Source organism: Hemicordylus capensis, chromosome 6 (genome assembly GCF_027244095.1).
Source record: "Hemicordylus capensis ecotype Gifberg chromosome 6, rHemCap1.1.pri, whole genome shotgun sequence".
Lineage (NCBI taxonomy): Eukaryota > Metazoa > Chordata > Lepidosauria > Squamata > Cordylidae > Hemicordylus > Hemicordylus capensis.
Window position 1 is genome coordinate 40,928,605 of NC_069662.1, and position 18,667 is coordinate 40,947,271.

General features: G+C 47.8%; 1 protein-coding gene across 1 annotated transcript in view; it reads left to right on the top strand.

Annotated features, from left to right (window-relative positions):
• The first annotated feature begins 3,248 nt into the window (after nucleotides 1-3,248).
• SKAP1 (src kinase associated phosphoprotein 1) overlaps nucleotides 3,249-18,667 on the top strand; it is a 435,964-nt gene continuing 420,545 nt past the window's right edge. The window contains exons 1-3 of the mRNA XM_053262673.1: nucleotides 3,249-3,410; nucleotides 6,797-6,910; nucleotides 17,843-17,948. Coding sequence (XP_053118648.1) covers nucleotides 6,859-6,910; nucleotides 17,843-17,948 — 158 coding nt within the window. The 5' untranslated portion in view covers nucleotides 3,249-3,410; nucleotides 6,797-6,858. The remainder of the gene's footprint in view (nucleotides 3,411-6,796; nucleotides 6,911-17,842; nucleotides 17,949-18,667) is intronic.

An 18,667-nucleotide genomic window follows, 5' to 3' on the forward strand; every position in this document is an offset into this window, starting at 1 on the left:
TGGTGCCTTAGTGCCCATGCACACTCATTTATCGACATGTGCAACATTAGAGACAAACTGCATTCACCCACCCACTCAATGATTTATCTGCTAGAGACTGAGGTTGTGGTGGAGAGGCTGAACCCTAAAGGATGACAACCTTAGCAATTCACAGAAACACAACCTTAAAAAGAGATCAAAGATAAAAACCGGGATAAAATAAAGATCATGATTTACCCTCAGGGACAGGTAACAAAAAACAGACTGTACCTAGTAAAAGGGGTAGCTGGCATGTACGTTGTCATGTATATGGTGGCCCATTAGGTGCTCAATAAATCAAACTTTATGAAGTTGGCAGGGTGTCTTACAGGCTATCTAGTCCAACTCCCTAGTTGAAGGGTTTTAAACCTTTTAAAACAAGTCTACCTCTGTTTATACAATGATTGATTTATTTCAAGCAGGTATTCACAACAAGGTAGCTAGGTAGTCTGGTAGTACAATACCATATCAGGCCACTAGAATACAACACTGCCATTGTTAAGGTTTCTCTATGCAGCCTCTAACAGGCAGTTACATTATCAGCATCATTCCCTCTCCTGACCAGTAGGCCAGAACAGATTAGGCATAGTTAATAGATAATGAGCTGGGTCCTGCGATCAGTGAGACCCAGTTTGCGAGAGTGAGCGGGGAGAGAGGGCTAAGCCAGCTCTCCCCGCACAGGAGCAGGGCGGGAGCCCTGGGCGGCTGGATTGGCCGCCCACACGATTGCCGGCTCCGTGACGGAGCCGGCGGGGGCTGGGGGAGTGGGGGCCGATTGGTCCCCGGAAGCTCCAGCATGCCCTGTGCGAGCGCACAGGACATGTTGGCAAGACCCCCGGAGCTGGGAGGCGGCGAAACCCCTGGAGCTGGGAGGCCCCCCCCGCCGCTCGCTCACTCGCTCTCCCCCCGCTGCTCGCTCGCTCGGGCTCTCCCCCCGCTGCTCGCTCGCTCGGGCTCTCCCCCCCACCGATCGCTTGCTCGGGCTCTCCCCCCCGCCACTCGCTCGCTCGGGCTATCCCCCCGCCGCTCGCTCGCTCAGGCTCTCCCCCCCGCTGCTCGCTCAGGCTCTCCCCCCCCGCTGTTCGCTCGCTCGCTCGGGCTCTCCCCCCCCGCTGTTCGCTCGCTCGCTCGGGCTCTCCCCCCCGCCGCTCGCTCGCTCGGGCTCTCCCCCCACCGCTTGCTCGCTCAGGCTCTCCCCCCGCCGCTTGCTCGCTCGGGCTCTGCCCCCCGCAGCTCGCTCGCTTGCTCGGGCTCTCCCACCTGCAGCTCGTTCGCTCGGGCTCTCCCCCCCCCGCAGCTCGCTCGCTCGCTCGGGCTCTCCCGCCCGCAGCTCGCTCTTCTCCACTCTTTCTTCCCCCTCCCTTCATGTTTTTTCTCCCTACCTCCCTGAGTTAAAAGATTTTGTTCATTTACACAGCGGCATCCTCCTTCTCCTGAAGGGGATCTTTCTTCCCTCACGACCTGTCTTTTTGCAGACCCCTGCCTGCTATCCTTTTATATCCAGAACATCTTCCAGCCAGTAACAGCTGCATTCCAACTGACCTTAACCATCAGAGGCCCCTCTTCCTTATCTGCATAGGGGATCCCCACTGCCCAATCACCATGGTGCTTCTGCTCTCACAGGCTCCTTCTCCCTATCTGCATATGGAATCCCCACTGCCCAATCAGGTGCTTCTGCTTGCAAACTCTGCATATGGAATCCCCACTGCCCAATCGCCTCCTTCCTACCACGTTGTCACACATGGCCCGTCTTGGAGAAATAATAATATAGATTATTATTATTATTATTTCATTTTTATATCCCGCTCTTCCTCCAACCAGAGCAGTGTACTATATACTTAAGTGTGTGTGTGTGTGTGTGTGTGTGTGTGTGTGTGTATCTATCTATCTATATATATCTCCTCTCTAATATAACGCTTGGTGTCCGTCCATGGACGGACACCAAGCGTGTGTCCGTGCCTCCCTGGGCCGTTCTGGGCATGCGCGGAGCGCATGCACAGGACGGCCGAGGCAGAACAGAGACAGACAAAAGGCGGCCATGTTTTTGACTCTGTCCGGCCGCGGGGAGGGCAGATGTGGCTTCGGCAGCCGCTTGGAGACAGAGGAGGCGGCGGGACCAGATCACCCGCAGGCAGCGAGGACAGATGCGGCTTCGGCAGCCGCTTGAAGACAAAGGCGGCAGCGGAACCCAAACATCCGTGGGCGGCATTTCCAATATGAACAGCGGAGCAGCCAAGCGGCCGCCACAAAGCCGGAGAAGAGACGGCCGGGGAGGGGGGATGGCCGAGGCGGCGGCAGAGCTGCCGCCTCAGCAAGAGGAGACGCAGACCGGGCCGGGGAGACGGAGGCCGGGACCGGGGCCCGAGCGGAGACCGTAGAAAACATTAAAAAAAACAAAAACACAGCCGCCGCCGTTGCCGCCGAACTCCCACCCTCCCTCCCAACTTCGGGCTCTGCCCGAACTGACACTATGGACGCGAAGGACCCAATAGGCATCCTTCGTGCCCAAAGCGCCAGTTCAGGAAGAGGCTTTGCTCAGAGAGGAGCTCTGCTTGCGAGCTCCTTTCTCCCTCTTCATTTAAGGACTTTTCTTCGCCCAACTGACACAAAAGCAGGCTCCAGGCAGGTTGTACAAATCGAGAACAGCAGTTTATTGACCGACAGCATAAGGAACAAGCCCCACCACACCTGTGTCTCTTTGCCCCGGAGTGCTTCCACAGCCAAGTGGAGTGTGTAGCCCCTCACCAGATGAGCCTGCTGTGTGGCTGGCAAGCCAGGCAAGCCCCCCACTTCAGAAGTCAACAAAAGGAGGTAAAAATGAGAGACACAGGGACAAGGGAGGGGGGGGGAACTCGGAGGACAACAAAGACAAAGAGCAAGTGAGAAACAAACAGAGAGAGAGAGAGAGAGAGAGAGAGAGAGAGAGATTAAAAAAACCACACAAACAAACACACACACACACACACACACACACACACAGGGGGGGGGAGGCTAGCGCCCGTTATTATAACGGGCTTAAAAATACTAGTATATATATAACATTAGAACCCCCAAGCCAAGCTTGAGGTTGAGCCAAACTGGGCCCAACTGACCTCGAGCCAGTTTGCACATCCCTAACAGGCAGCCCTGCTCCATGAAGCTCAATGAAGCATGGAGCAGGGTGAAGGGATCTGGGGCCAGAACTTCTTGTTCTGGCCTCCAGGCATTCCACAATGCAGTGTTGGGGGATTCCAGTGCATTGGAGGATTCCCCTGTTAGATGGGCGCTCCTTGCGCCCACCTCTGTGTCTCCTTGGGCTGAACTCAGCCTGAGGAGACACACGATACCTGGCAGCTGGGTTAGGGGTGTGAGCACACCCTTAACATCAGCTAGCAGCCGGGTTGGTTTAAAGGGTGAGATGGGCGGGGAGCGGAGGTGTAGTGATAGTAAGGATGGGAGGGAGGACTAGGCCTCACTTAGAGTAACTGCTGGGAGGGGAGGCCTTTCCTAAAACGGAAAGAAAAGCCTGGGAAGTTCAAATCGAAGGGATCAATCCAGAGGACTGGGCAGGGATTTCTGGCTCAGCCACCAGCAGAAGCTTTGGCTTGTTAGTTAGTCTGTCCCAGGAGGTCCCTGAGGAAGCAGTAGGCTGAGAGCTGCTGGGGACATGGGAAGGCCGCAGCCTGTGAGTAATAAGTTAGGACAAGTCAGTTAGATGCGCCAGGGAAGTTCCAGGGGAGTTATTTTTATTTACTGATCTCTCTCTTACAATCTGTTTTATGAAAAGACAATTGTTCTTATTGCATACTTTTTTCTTTTAATCTTTTAATCTTTTTTCTTTTAATAAATCCTTGTTGCTGAAGAGTGCTGCTCTTCATTTTGGGTCTGCCTTAGTCAGGTGCCTTTGAAGGTCTAGGACTGCTCAACATTTTTTGGGAGGGTTTTGCCACTTTAACCTCCCCCAGGAATTTTATGTGGAAAGCATGGTTTGTCCCATTCCCACATTAAAATAAAGTGGATGGTGAATCCCTTACAGACAAGGATTCAACCCCAGTAAATTACGCCCCCCTCCTCTGGTTCTGGTGGGAGTCATGACAGGAGGGATCCTCAAGGATCCAGCGACTTCTCACAATCAGCCTAACGCAAGCTGGGCTGCCCTAGGCTGGTCATGAGAACCGTCTCTCTGATTTCCTTCCTCCTCTGGAGTCTCATGGCCAGGGCTTCACAGCATATCCCCCACCTGACCCTGCCTCTCTCTTTTCTCTCCTCCACATGGCTGGCTAGTTGCTCGGGCTCAGCCCACCCTTCCCTCAGCCTGACAGACAGACTTGGCAGCCAGGGCAGTGTTGACACCAAACATCAGCCAGTGTTTTCCTTGCTGCCGAGTCTGTCAGGCAAGCTGAGGGAGGGGTGAGTTGAGCCTGAGCACCTCGCCAGCTAGTCACATGGAGAGGGAGGGATGCTGCCTGACACTCCTTCCCCTCCCCTTCTGGAGAGGGAGCCAATGGTGTAGCGTGCAAGTTGGCCAGGGAGGCGGGAGGGTTCTGGGTACCCTGTGTACAGCCTGTGAAGTTTCAAAGTATCCCCACCACCACCACGGGGTTCCAGTCCTCCGGGTTGAAAACCCCTACTTTAGTCAATGCAGGAAAGCTAGAGCATGCCCAACAGAAGGCTATCCAGCCTTTGATTGAAGACCTCTAGCGAGGGAGAGCCAGCCCTCCCAAAGGAATTGGTTCCATTGATTGGTTCAATTTGTATCCCATGCCTCCTCCAAAGAGCTCAGAGCAGGATAAAGCACCTGTGGGGGTTCTGCGGGGAGAGCAGGCTTAGGTCGCTCTCCCCGCAGATGAGCAGCCACCTGTAGCTGAGTGGCTGGATCGGCCACCCACAAGGCTGCTGGCTCTATCACAGAGCCAGCGGGGGCAGAGGGGATCGGGGGCTGTGTGGCCCCGGGAGTTCCAGAATGCCCTGTGCAAGCACGCGGGACATCCTGGAGAGACCCCCGAGCCCTCGAGTCGGGGGTCTACTCATGCTGCTGCACGCCACGGCGACACACGAGCAGAAAAATGAGGTTAACGGAGTGCTCGCTCCGTTAACCTCATTTAAGGGGAGGGGGAATTAGGTGGGCTAGCTGCCTTAGGAGCACCTGGTGGTCCCCACGATCCCTGGAAAGTGGGCTAAACTCCCTTAGCCCATTTTCCAGGTATCATGGGAATAGCTTCAATTATTGCCCCAAAGTAGGATAAAGGTAAAGTGTGCCGTCAAACCGCTTTTGACACCTGGCGCCCACAGAGCCCTGTGGTTTTATTTGGTAGAATACAGGAGGGGTTTATCATTGCCTCCTCCCTCAGAGTATGAGATGATGCCTTTCAGCATCTTCCTGTATCACTGCTGCCTGATATAGTACCAGCAGGGATTTGAACCAGCAACCTTCTTCTTGTTAGTCAAGCATTTCCCCGCTGTGCCACTTAAGGTGACTCAAAGTAGGGTGTGTGTGTGTAATTGTCAAAAACCTGGCAGGTCACAGGATATGGCTGGTGGGCGTATTTCATCCTAGTATGTTCAAAAGTCAGTTGGTCTGGCCTTAAGCATGGGTAATCTACTGGGTCAGATTAGGGCTATTCATTTTCTTGTTTTTAGCAGGGGGAGAGCAACTGGCCCTCGCTGACCCCAACACCGTATCGTGCTGGTGTCTGCCTTAAGTTTCTTATTAGATTGTGAGAGCTTTGGGGATAGGCAGTCATTTTATTTATTATTATTATTATTATTATTATTACATTTATATCCCGCTCTTCCTCCAAGGAGCCCAGAGCGGTGTACTACATACTTGAGTTTCTCTGTCACAACAACCCTGTGAAGTAGGTTAGTCTGAGAGAGAAGTGACTGGCCCAGAGTCACCCAGCTAGTTTCATGGCTGAATGGGGATTTGAACTCGGGTCTCCCCGGTCCTAGTCCAGCACTCTAACCACTACACCACACACTGGCTCTATGGCTTTATGTATTCTTTATTTTTCTATTTAAATCGCTTTGCAAACTTTGGTTGAAGAGCGGTATATAATTTTTTTTTTAAAGATTAGAGCTATTCACATGTTACTTTGTATGTATGCATAGATATCTGCATGTGTAACATATTTTTATGTGAATGTCTGTACTTGTGCTCATTTTAAAAATCAACCTTGGGAGTAGACTCTTTGAAAATGTAGCATACAGAGTGTATTTCTGTATGTGCACTGAACATAATTTGAATAACTGTATGTGTGTAGGGATGAACAATTATATGTGCACTACACACAGAATGACGTGTGTTTAATCTGACATGTATTAGTCTGACAATAAAATTAAAGGGTTTTAATAAACTTGTTAAATTTAAATGTGCATTTAAATAAACTCTAAACTTATTTGAACTGTAAATATATATTTAATAAATAATCTAATTACTACCCAACACCAATCATTTTTGGAATTAAGGAGGAGTTTTGGAATCTAAATTCTAGAAAACCAAAATAATCCCTAATTTTATCCAGATTTTAGGCAATTTCCTCAGACTGCAATGATCAATGGTTTGGTAGAGTCAGGTGTGAAAGCTACTCCAGAAAACAGCATACTAATTACAACAGAAGCTGTTAATTCCTCTCACAGGTGTCTGTTTAGGCTTTATTTTTGTATGAAAGAAGCTGGGCCTTGCAGCTGCAAAGGAGGGGCCTTTTTACAAGCAGTCCCTCCCTGGTTGTTGGGTGTTTTAAAAAAAAAATTTCTCTTGTATATCACTTCTATCTTCTCTGTTTCCTTTCTAATTCAGAGGCAGCGATAGCAGTAAAAGAAAACAGCCACGGCAATTTTTTCACCTCAGGACTGTCCCCAATGCAAGCTGTCAGAAGTACCATTTCTGAGGATCTCCAGATACTTCTTGAAGGTAACTCTAAATCCCTTTAAATGAGGCCGATCCCCTAGTTTAAGACCCTGTAAGAAAAGGATGGTACCTTTAATGGACTTCTATGTTTCAAGAAATTTGAATGTGGGTTAATCCAGCCTTGTCCTTCCTCCCTCAACTTTTTTGACAGTGATCCTTCCTAATACATATTATCTTAATTGTTCCCTATAATCAGGGCCTTGCAGCTTACAAAGCATGCTTGATTTTCACTGTATCCCCAAACTCTCTTAATAATACTGCAGAACTGGATTTCATGGGTGAAGACCAACTTTTTCAGCACCAGGAATTAAACCTGAGTGTCCTGGATTATTATTATTATTATTATTATTATTATTATTATTATTATTATTAAATTCAATTTCTTTACTGCCCTTCCAAAAATGGCTCAGGGCGGTTTACAAAGAGAGATAACAAACAAATAAGATGGCTCCCTGTCCCCAAAGGGCTCACATTCTAAAAAGAAACATAAGACACACACCAGCAACAGTCACTGGAAGTACTATGCTGGGGGTGGATAGGGCCAGTTACTCTCCCCCTGCTAAATAAAGAGAATCACCACGGTAAAAGGTGCCTCTTTGCCCAGTTAGCAGGGGTTTAGTAAATTAATTGGTAACTCAAGATACAATCAACCCTTGAGTTGTAGATGTCATTGGATATAGGATTTGTAGAGATCTGTCCTTAAGGAGGGTCTAAACTGACTGCCTCAGGCCCACCCAAACAAACATAACCAATAATCCCAGTCTTGTGCATGTTTACTTGGAAGCAAGCCTCACAGAGTGAAGCGAAGCCTACTGCCAAGGAAGGGTACCCGATATGTTTTCAGATTTTAAAAAGTTATTTGGGAATGAAAAATTAACTGTATCTTTCCTGTAGCTTGGTCTCGGTGCTCTGCTTCTGGGTTATGCATTTATTTTTAACGTCATCAAACCTCTCAGTACAAGTGCCTTCTTGAGCTGTTAAAGGAAGTGTGAATATCAACTAAAATGAGGGCTGTTGAGCAATTAAAAGATACTTAGTTTATCACCTCTCATTTAGCTCTATCCAAATGTGCAGATTACAAAAAGCTCAGCACAGGTGCCTTTTTGAGCTGATAAAGGAAGCATGAGACTCCACCGGAGCTAAAATTCATTGTTAGCAGGAAAGACAGTTTGTAATACTTTCCTTTTCATTCTTTTGAGTAGCAGCACGCAAACACAAAAGTAAACCCTAAAAAAAACTAAAGGAGGATGCCCTTTACTCTCAACTTTCAGGGCGAGCTCCAAGTTTCAGGGGGCCATTGGCAAACTGCTTTCCATCAGCCGTCTCCTACGTGGGTGGATCTGGAGAGAGTTGCTGCACCACAACCACAGGAAGACTCTGGGTACTGGAGTGGTTTTGGGCCTCAACAGTGAGTCCTTCTATGGGCCCTTGGTTCTCAGCAGCTGCTTAACAATGCCGGGCCTGCCACCCACTAACATTTGCCTTCACTGATGAAAGAGGATCTCCAACAACACATCCGCTAAAGCTTTAGGTGATTATCCTACTGATTAAAGTTTTGTAGTTCAAACAAAAATTTCCCAGGTAGTTTACTATTGACCAGCAAGAAAATTGTCAAAATCGGTTCAGAAAACCCAAACCCTTCTTGCCACAGAGCTGATGTTCTTGCGTGTGCAGGGCGGTGTTAATCTGAGAACTGTGGTGAGGGATAACTACCATCTCTCTGCCCTGTGTATAGCTGACAGAGGCTCTCCTGAGCAAGGAGTTGACCTGTGTAGGCACTATGAAACACAACAAGCCAGACATACTCTCAGAGATGCAACCACATTCACAAAGGGAAGTACTATCATCTGTGTATGGCTTGGATGGACAAAAGACGTTGATACTGTGTGTACCCAGGAAGTTTGTGCCCAGGACAGCTGACAAGAAACAAAGCAAAAATGTGGTGATTGTGGGTGACTGACCCGTAGAATGCACTTGACGAACTCCCAGATAGTCTTTAGGTCGGTCACAGTATGATTTTCTGAAATGCCGAGAATGGAGCTGTTGATGTATGGGTCCTCTTTAGTGTGGGGTTTGAAATGTTCATTTTTATTTGCTAAAAACTCACATTCTCAGTGAGTAGTACAGTCACAGAGGGTGCAGTGCTTGGGATGTGGGGTTCACCGCTGCACTCCCCTGGAGTGAAATGTTAAATTATTATGGGTTTTGTGGACTGAAAAAGTTGGGGGACATCTAGTGTAACCAATGGGGACTACTTAGGTGTAGGAAGTTCTACTCGCATGTAAAAAAATCATGACTCCAGATGAGGTTAAAGGACATTTTTGTTCCATGGGCCAAATATCCTTACCACCACAGCCCTATGGAACAGCCATTCTTACTCCCACGAACAACCAATTTGTCCACAGAATACTCACCTCTAAAATGCGAAAACGTATATTATTATTATTTGATTCGATTTCTATACTGCCCTTCCAAAAATGGCTCAGTATAGCTATTGCTAAAGTTTACAGCTCCCATTGGTGCCAGTGGGAGCATCCTTCCTGAGGAAGACAGCAGCTGTGATGCCTCCTGATCAGCGCTGAGGTGTGTGTGATGGTGGGCGGAGTGGGGAAGAAGGGCTTAAGTTCCTCTTCACCATGCTGTGGTCCCAATCTTGATTATGTCCTTCACGGCTGCTATTTCCATTACAAAATACAAGCTTTTCAAGGGAAGCTGGTCTTGCAGTAACAAGCATGAATTATCCCCTTTGCTAAGCAGGCCCATCCTGGTCGGTATTTGAATGGGTGACTACATGTGAGTGCTGTCTGCTGTAAGTTTTCCCCCTTAGGAAATGGGGCCATAGCTCAGTGGTAGAGTACCCGCTTTGCATGCAGAAGGTCCCAGCTTCAATACCTGGCATCTCCAGGAAGGGCTGGAAAATATTCCTGTGAATAGACCACCACCGAACCGGGTCATGCACACCCCTAATGCTGGTAACCTCAAGACTTGACTACTGCAATGCACTCTATGTGGGGCTGCTTTTGTACGTAGTCCGGAAACTGCAGTTGTTAACAAATGCCTCAGCCAGGTTAGTCTCTGGGTCATCTCGGAGAGATCATATTACTCCTATATTAAAAGAACTACACTGGCTACCATTAAGTTTCTGGGGAAAATAAAAGGTGCTGGTTCTAACCTATAAAGCCCTAAAGAGCTTAGGCCCATGGTATTTAAGAGAATGTTGTCTTCACTATGAGCTGCATCACCCATTGAGAGAGGAACATAGGAAGCTGCCTTATACTGAGTCAGACCATTGGTCCATCTAGCTCAATATTGTTACCCAGACTGGCAGCAGCTTCTCCAAGGTTGCAGGTGGGAGTCTCTCGCAGCCCTATCTTGGAGATGCCAGAGAGGGAAATTTGAACCTTCTTCATGCAAGCATGCAGGTGCTCTTCCTAGATTGGCCACATCCCTTGTGGGGAATATTTCACAGTGCTCACACATGTATCTCATTCAAATGCAAACCTGGATGGTGCTTAGCAAAGGGGACAATTCATGCTTTCTACCACAAGACCAGCAATCCTTCTCAGAGAACCAGAGGCTCATCTGGTGCTGATGCAGGCATGGGCCTTCTCTGTTGCCACCAGTGGTGCACCTACATAATTTTGGTGCCTGAATCGCTTCTGTCGCATGGGCCCCCTGCCATGTGGCCCCCCTGCATCTTGGAGGGCCTCCTGTTGCTACCGCGCACCTGCCCTGCCGCTGCCCTGCTGTGCTTTAAAATTAAGGTAAAAAAATTATTTACCTCAATTTTAGCTGCCAACGTGTGCGGCCGGGGGTGGATGGGGATGAGCCAAGCAGGCCTCCCCCCGCCCCATGGCGGTGGTGGGAGGTGTGGCCTCTGGGCCTACCCATCTGGTCCAGTGGCCCTTGAAAACGGTGAGGTGCTCCAGCGCGCCTCCGCAGTTCAGCGCCTTGCAGTTTTCAAGGGCCTCTGGGCCAAACGGGCAGGCCCAGCAGCTCCTCTGCCTGCCACTGCCACCATGGGGTGGGGGGGAGGCCTGCTTGGCTCACTCCACCTGGCCACACACATTGGTGACTAAAATTAAGGTAAACTTTGGCAGTTCGGCGCAGTGGGGCAGGTGTGGGGTGGCAACAGGAGGATCCTGGAGACCCACTCTGGACCCTTGGAGGCCACAGACCAGGTCCCCAAGGTCTGGGGGTAAGAACGCCTCTGGTTGCCACTCGAAACTCGGGAATGTGCTTCTTGCTTAAACAAGAGACTCCCCATCTCCAACAACTTCTAGAAAATCTCTAATTCACCCAAGCTGTTTAACTAGACTTGTGGTTTTAAATTGTTTTAAGATTTTAATTTATGTTTTGGTTTTATGTTGTTATAAGCCGTCTAGAGACAGAAATTTGGGGCTGTGTACAAATTAAACAAACAAACAGTAGTTGGCCACATCTAAATTTACAAAGTGATGCTTTTCCTACCACACTTCCCAAGCCAGGAAAAGTGCCACCTGCCAAATTTCTGTGTGTCAGGTTGCTTCCAGGTTTCTTTCTGATAGGTTTTTTCTGCGAACCTGTCTGCTATGCCAAGTGAAAACAGATTTGTGATGAGATGCAGATTCACCTCCCAAGCACTCTTCTTTCCTCCCCAAAATTTTCTCTCTCCACAAAACTGTCATTCCTCTCCCCCACCACTGCCAAATTTAAGTGAGGAGTTGCTTCTCAAGCTCTCCCTCTGTTGCCTCCTACAACCTGGAGTAACCATTAACCGTCAGTCCCAGTCGGGCAACATCCAGACTAAGTTAGTCATGACTGAAACTAATGGGACTTACTGGTCATGATTAACTAGTTAACTGATTTCAGTGGTGCTTAGCCATGGTTAACTAGTCTGGATGCTGTTCCTTCGGTTTGTACACCAGGCACTGTTCCTTGTAGTGCCAGTCAGTTGTTACTTTCCCAGTTCCAGTGTTCTGCAGTATAAAAAGCATGCTTTGGGGTGCTTTCACTGAGCTGTGTCCCATCATGCAGGTGGGCAGCTGCACTGAGCCTTTAAGATGTGGTGAGTTACACACTTTTAATAAATACAATAAACTAAATAGCTTTGCTTGGCATAATTTATTCTCCATGCTCTCAGTACAGAACTTCTAAAATGCATTGTCTGTAAAATGGGAGGTGTCGTACTGAAACTTACCTGCAAGATGCTTTCCATGATCAGCCCTTTGTCTCATAATTCTAGTTGTGAGTTGGCTTTGCCTATTTGGTGAGAAGAAAGGACTCTGCACATGCTCATAGGCATTATCCCAGGGTTGAGTTAAGATTGGAAGCTGACAGCAGCTTCCATAGCAAAGCCCTAGTGATCTTTGGTTCAAATGTAATATTTGTTACTTTTGTCTTTGACAATGAACTCTGCTCTTCTAATCTGTTGTCTTTCCCAACTGAATGTGTGGGTTTCTTCTCTCTTCCCCACCCCCTCCTAAATTTGAGGTTGTGGTGCAGTCAATTCCTTTCACTTTTTAAAACCCTCAGTGCTTTATTGTTCCAAACTGACATTTCTCATAAACAACTCATTTTCGGCACCTGCCACCTTTCCTTTAGCTTAGATTATTTTCTTGTTAGCTGACTGTTTTTAATTGAAGTCTTCGGATCCCCTTCTAAGGCAGGAGCCTTCCTTTACTGCCAAGTAGAGCAGGCTATGAATGGAGATTAATTGCATGTCACGCTCTCCTATATCAAACTTGCTGCGTCTTTAACAATCCACAGAGTCTCAAGGCCTCTGATAGGGAAAGTACACTCCATATACACAAACTAGAAAGACAGGCACTTGAGTTAACTGCCATGTCTGCCTAATGTGTCGTCAGAAGCGATCATATCATTTAGAAAACACAGATCAGAAATAAGTTAGACTGTACTGATACCCTGCATGTCTAGATTTTCAGCTCTCTCTCTTTTTTTGGTAGTGTGAGTTAGTTTATAACATGATCAGAGTGTTGGAAGTGGATTCATTTTTAAAATGAGACTTGCATGATTAATGGAAGCTTGTCCCTTATTCTCAGTGGATGTCTAGGGACAAAAACTGAGTTTACTTGGTGGTGAGGGAAATGAACTCTGTAAACTCTCAAGGCACACTTTTTTCCAGTACTACTTGCAATATTCCACACTCAGCCCTGATATCTAAATCGTGATCCGGTCATTAACACTAGTGATCTCTGTCTCATATTAAGCAGATTATGGTCTATTTTTAAAATCAATGTCTAGTTGAGTACCCAGAATGTTGGGGGCAATATGCTAAAATCATTGTAAACCGCTTAGAGAGCTCCGGCTATAGAGCGGTATATAAATGTAAGTGCTATTGCTATTGCTAGTTCTAATTTAAAAGATATTTGAATGACATGTTGAAACTCTAAGGGTGGGTTCAGATGACATGCAGAAAGTTGAACCACTGGTTCCTGGAGCTCGGTGGCAAGCTCAGCTTTTGGTGTATATTTAGGGGTGATATGCCAACATCAGTCATGTCGTCACAACTTGCCCATTTTGGCATATTGCTCCCTACAAGCCACCTAATGGTGCAGCCAGGAAATACTTGAATGACAAGCAGAAGGTTGCCGGTTTGAATCCCCACTGGTACTATATCGGGCAGCAGCAATATAGGAAGATGCTGAAAGGCATAATCTCCTACTCCGCGAGAGGAGGCAATGGTAAACCCCTCCTGTATTCTACCAAAAGAAAACCACAGAGCTCTGTGGGTGCCAGGAGTCGAAATCGACTTGACATCACACTTTACCTTTAGTGGTTCTGAACCCAACATCTGTAACCAAGAATTGAAGTTGGTTACAGGTGTTGGTTTTGGAACCACAAGTAGGGTAGAATATGACAAAATAGCGGGTTTGAACAACATAACCAATGTCTGCATATTGTAGCCCCCTCACACTGGATGTTGGGCTCGCCACCAAGCTCCGGGAAACAGTGGTTCAGCTTTTTGTGTGTTGTCTGAACCCATTCTAAGGTTGTTGCCATATACGCAGACAGTGCTACTTCTCTCTTGCAAATTAAGCATTGGGTTTAGCCAAAACAATAACTATTTGTTCTGTCTCCCTCTTCTACTTATCCTTTCTCTTTCTCTCTGTCTCCAGAATATTTGCAGCTGAGCTTGCCTTCTTGTTGGTGTTCTTGATATTTTATAACATCACAGACAAGCAGTAAAACTAACGCAACTTAATCTTGAGCGGTTTACATACTGCTCTTCCTGATCCACTCTGAAACTTTATGGCCAGGCTTTCTATCTCGTTTCCTGGTGCTATGAACATAGCAGACGGCTCTAGAAGGGGTGGGGAGAGTTGGGGACTTAGAGGAGTTTGCAGAAGTAATTGGCATTTTTATTATAACACATCCAACCACTGGTCTGCTGTTAGAGTTGCTTTGCACATTATCTTTTTTATGTGTTCATGGTTTGTTTGTTTTTAAAGTCCATACTATAAATGCATTACTATATAGGAACATGTACCAGGGAATAGGGATTGGCTATGGCTTTCTCTTGCATGTGGTGGCCAACAGTGGTGCCGTGTAATATGTGATGAAGCCCTGAGTAGGTACTCCTGTGCCCACAATCCATAAAATAAAATGGATGTGCAGAAATTGATTTTCCTATATAGATCTGATGCACTCTATACTCATGGCTGTGTTTAACCTGCAGTTAAAAATACACTTTTCTGTGCTATTGACAGAAGCTGAATTTTGCGGCCTCTATAAATTACCAGAGTTAAGCAAATCCTGCTACCATTGGTCTACATCCGGACTAAGTTATTCATGACTAAGCCTCATTGAAATTAAGCCGTTAGTCATGACAAACTTGTCTAATTGGCTGCATTCAGATGTAACAGATAACTGCAGTTAATCTTGGCCAGGGTTTCAGTTTGAAACTACAAATTGCACTGCAGACGTTCACCAAACCGCGGCCAGCCAAGCTCCAGTTGCAGGAGAGGGGAGCTCCTCCGAGGCCAATCCCAGCCAGCTCCAAGGCCAGACTGTGGGCAAAGTATCACTACGTCAGCGGGGCAGCTGCGATTGGCTACGATCTTGAAGGGGCATGCCGTGCATTTCCTGAGCGCTCCTCCAGTCCTCGGCAGGGAAAGGGCATTGAAAGCCCTTTAAATGCCCTGCAATGCCAGCGATAGCTCTGTTGCCCCCAATAGCCCCGCACCTTGAAAGCACTACACAAGAACAAGCTATCTGGTGGTTTTGGGGGCTGGGGTGGTTGGAATTCCTCTTTCATTATGGGAGAGGAAAATTCACACTTGCAAGAATGCGATATGCAGATGTGGGGAGGGCAAAAGATGCTGGGCGTTTTGTCCCATCATAACCAGGGAAGATGTCATGCGGGGTGATCTTGGCAAAGCAATCCACCCAGACCCATCACAAATTCATTGTCTGGCAGCTTGCTGTCCAGTGGGCTCACACTCTCATGGGAGGGCCAGGCTACTGGGGAATATGTCTATGCTGTGACTGTTGGACTCACCCATGGACTTCGAGCTCACGAGTTGAGCTGCCCACTTACCCACCAATAAACCCAAGGGGTCCCGCTTTAATGGGCCCCCCAACTCTCTATGGTAAAAATTAGAAAAGGTTCTCCACTACCTCTCTCCCCCCGAATCCTTCTGAAGCCTTGCATGTACCCTGGAGAAGATTGTGACACCCCATGTGCCATAGCCTGGTTGCGTGCATGGATGTGGAATGGGCCAACAGGCTGTACACTTACACAAATTCAAAACTCCCAGGTCTGTCCCATCTCTGTGCTGTATGTGGATAAACAGGCTTGGGGAATAGCGGGAGAGGGCACTTTCCTCTTCTCCCTTCAACCCCAGGGCAGCAGGGGCAACTGCAAGGGCTGTAGGCGAGGGTGCACCTGTGCACAGGTGCGATCGGCCAGGCAGGTGGCTTGTTTCTGTGGCAGCTTAGCCGCTATCCCCAGGATCAGGAAAGCACTCTCTGGGATACCTGTGCCCACCGTATTTAGGATTTCTCAGCAGCTTGTATGCAGTCCCCAAGACAAAGAAAATGGTCTCTGGGGTACCACTCTCTGTGTCTGCCATCCAGAAAACATCCTTGCTTTATTTAGAGCACCTATTGCCTGACATTCCTGTGAGGGAGGTGTTAGTGATAGAAGGGAATGTTTTGCTGTCTGTATTCATATCAGACTTGTCTGGGCAATTCTCTCGCCTCCCCTCTGATAGTCCTTCTCATGAGTTTTCTGGGGGTGTTCTTGTGACTATTTACTCTCATGCCTGGCCAATAAGCCCTGTTCTGGTGGCTGTATCCTTGAAGAAGGATTTCAGTTGACCCAGGACTGACCCTGGTGACCAGCCTTGATCATGAGTAAGCCTGGGGGAACATGAACCCCCCCTCCTGTAAAGGGGCTGGGCCCTCCTTCCCTAGCCTTTCTGAGAAAAATAATAGAACTTGGCTGCTCGGGAATCCCTTCTGGGGGTTGTCTTTCAAACCCTGCCAATAGCACCCCCACCCAAACCATTTGCATGGATGGTGCAGGCAGAGAGGGATGCCCTGTTCATGCTGGCTATCCCTGCAATGAGGGGCCCTTTGCCAGGGCATACCCACTTACATAGATGGTGTAAACACAGGTGCCAGGCATAGACCTTTAAACCCGCTCAAAGTTCCCAGGTTGGGTCTGGCCTGGCACCGTGTGCAGATCTCCCTACATGGGGATTCCCAGGAGAGGAGAGCCTTGGGACGTTGTCCTCATCCTTCAGGGCCGCGGGCAGGGGTTCACATCCTCACATGGGCATGCAGGCTGGCAGGGCACAGGATTTGACAGCAGCCTGGCAGCAGTCACCGACACTGGAACAGTACTCGCCCAAGTACCCCATCCTCATGACTTTCCTACATAGCACATCTTCCCTCATTCTCCTTAGTCTGCCACTCTCGTGAGTGAGCAGTCCATGGGAAAATGGGTACTTTTCAGCATAGTGTTGCTCTCTTCTCGGGGAGCACAGCATTTGGTGCCCATCCTATCATCCCATGCACTGGCCCTACTGCTTGCCAGATGGGGAGAGTAGGGGAAGGAGTGAGAATTGGGGCTTCCTCAGGGCAACTGTGCAGCTTGACAGACCGACTAGTACAGGCTAGGACGTGGCAGAGTCCTTGTAGCCTGGTAGCTCCATATCTGATAGGAGGGGTGGGGCTGGTTTTCTAGCGAGAAGCACCAAAAGCATGGAGCAGCCATGTCCTCAGGTGGGTCTGCACCACTGCCTCTGTAATCATGGTTTGAAAATTGGTGCGAAACCGTGGTTATAGCTGCTTCAGCAGCCAAACCTCAGGTGTCGGCGGCAAACCTTAGAGATAACCGAAGGTTCAAATTGGAGTTTGTCAAGGCAAACCAGAGGCAGCTTTCAGCCCGTAACTGCAGTTTCGCATGTTTGGGCATAATGGAGTTACAACCTCGGCCACAATTAACTGTGGTTATCCATTACATCTGAATGTGGCCATTGATTTTAATGGTGCTTAGTCATGACTTCTAGTTTGAATGTTGCTCATTGCATTTATATATATTTCTGTTTTATTTCTTGAGTAGTCTTGTTGTTAACAATGGCTGACATCCAGACTAATGGTGTGTTGGTGTCATGGGGGAAGCATTATTTCTGCCAGTCTTTCCTTTCCTCTGAAGCTCATTGTGCCTCCTGGAAATATGTCCCTTAAGGTTGTGTGACACTCAGGGACATATTTTTGGGAGGCACAGTGGGTTTCAGAGAGAAGAGGAGACCGACAAAAATTACCCCTCCCCCATTTTTTCACTTTGTATATAATATATTTGCATAACGTTTGTTGTGAAAAATGTGTTTCTGTTGTTGCTGAACTGATAATTTGCCTTTCTATATATGGTGTTTGTATCATCTGTACATCATCTAATTTCCCCCTCTCCCAAATGTTCCCAAACAGATGTTGAAGATTACCTGGTTGAAGGGCTGAAAAATGAAAGCCTTAGTGCTGAAGCAAGGGAGGAGAGAGATGCAGTCTTGTCTGATATCCAACAATTTAAAGAGAGGTTTGTACAGCCAACACTTGATTTTGATGCATAAGAAACTTCTTGGGAGTTATTTTCTTGCTGCTCAGCTCCGTTTAATTAACAATTAAAATCATTTAAAACATTAAACGCATTTAAAAACCAGTATTAAAAAAAAATTAAAACTATAAATCTAATTAAAAGCCTGAGTGAATAAATGTGTCTTCTTAAAAGTTGCCGGAGTTGGGGAGGCTCTTATTTCAACAGGGAGTGCATTCCAAAGTCCAGGGGCAGCAATGGAGAAGGCCCATTCCCGCATAGCCACCAGATGAGTTGGCGTCAACCGCAGATGAACCTCTCCAGATGATTTTAACAGGCTGTGGGGCTCATGGCGTAGAAGACGTTCTCTTAAATACACAGGGCCTAAGCTGTGTGTCCTCTGTGCCGCTAAGCCCAATACGGATCCTTGAAGAACTCTGCTGGTTCTTCAAGGGGTTGTACTCCAGATCCTTGTACTCTGTTGTGAACACTGTCCATTTATTCCTAACTTTGGCTCCCCATTACTTACCATGTTACCAAGCCATAATGGGACCTATTCTCCAAGCCATAACAGGACCTCTCCTGACCACTATGAGCCTTTTCTCATGAGCAGCCAAGCTCAGGCTGCCCATGAGAACCTCCGGGAACCGCACAGATCCTGGCAGTGCTGCAACACCAGACCCAGTGCCCAAGCCCGGCTCTCAGCAAATGTGCATTTGGTA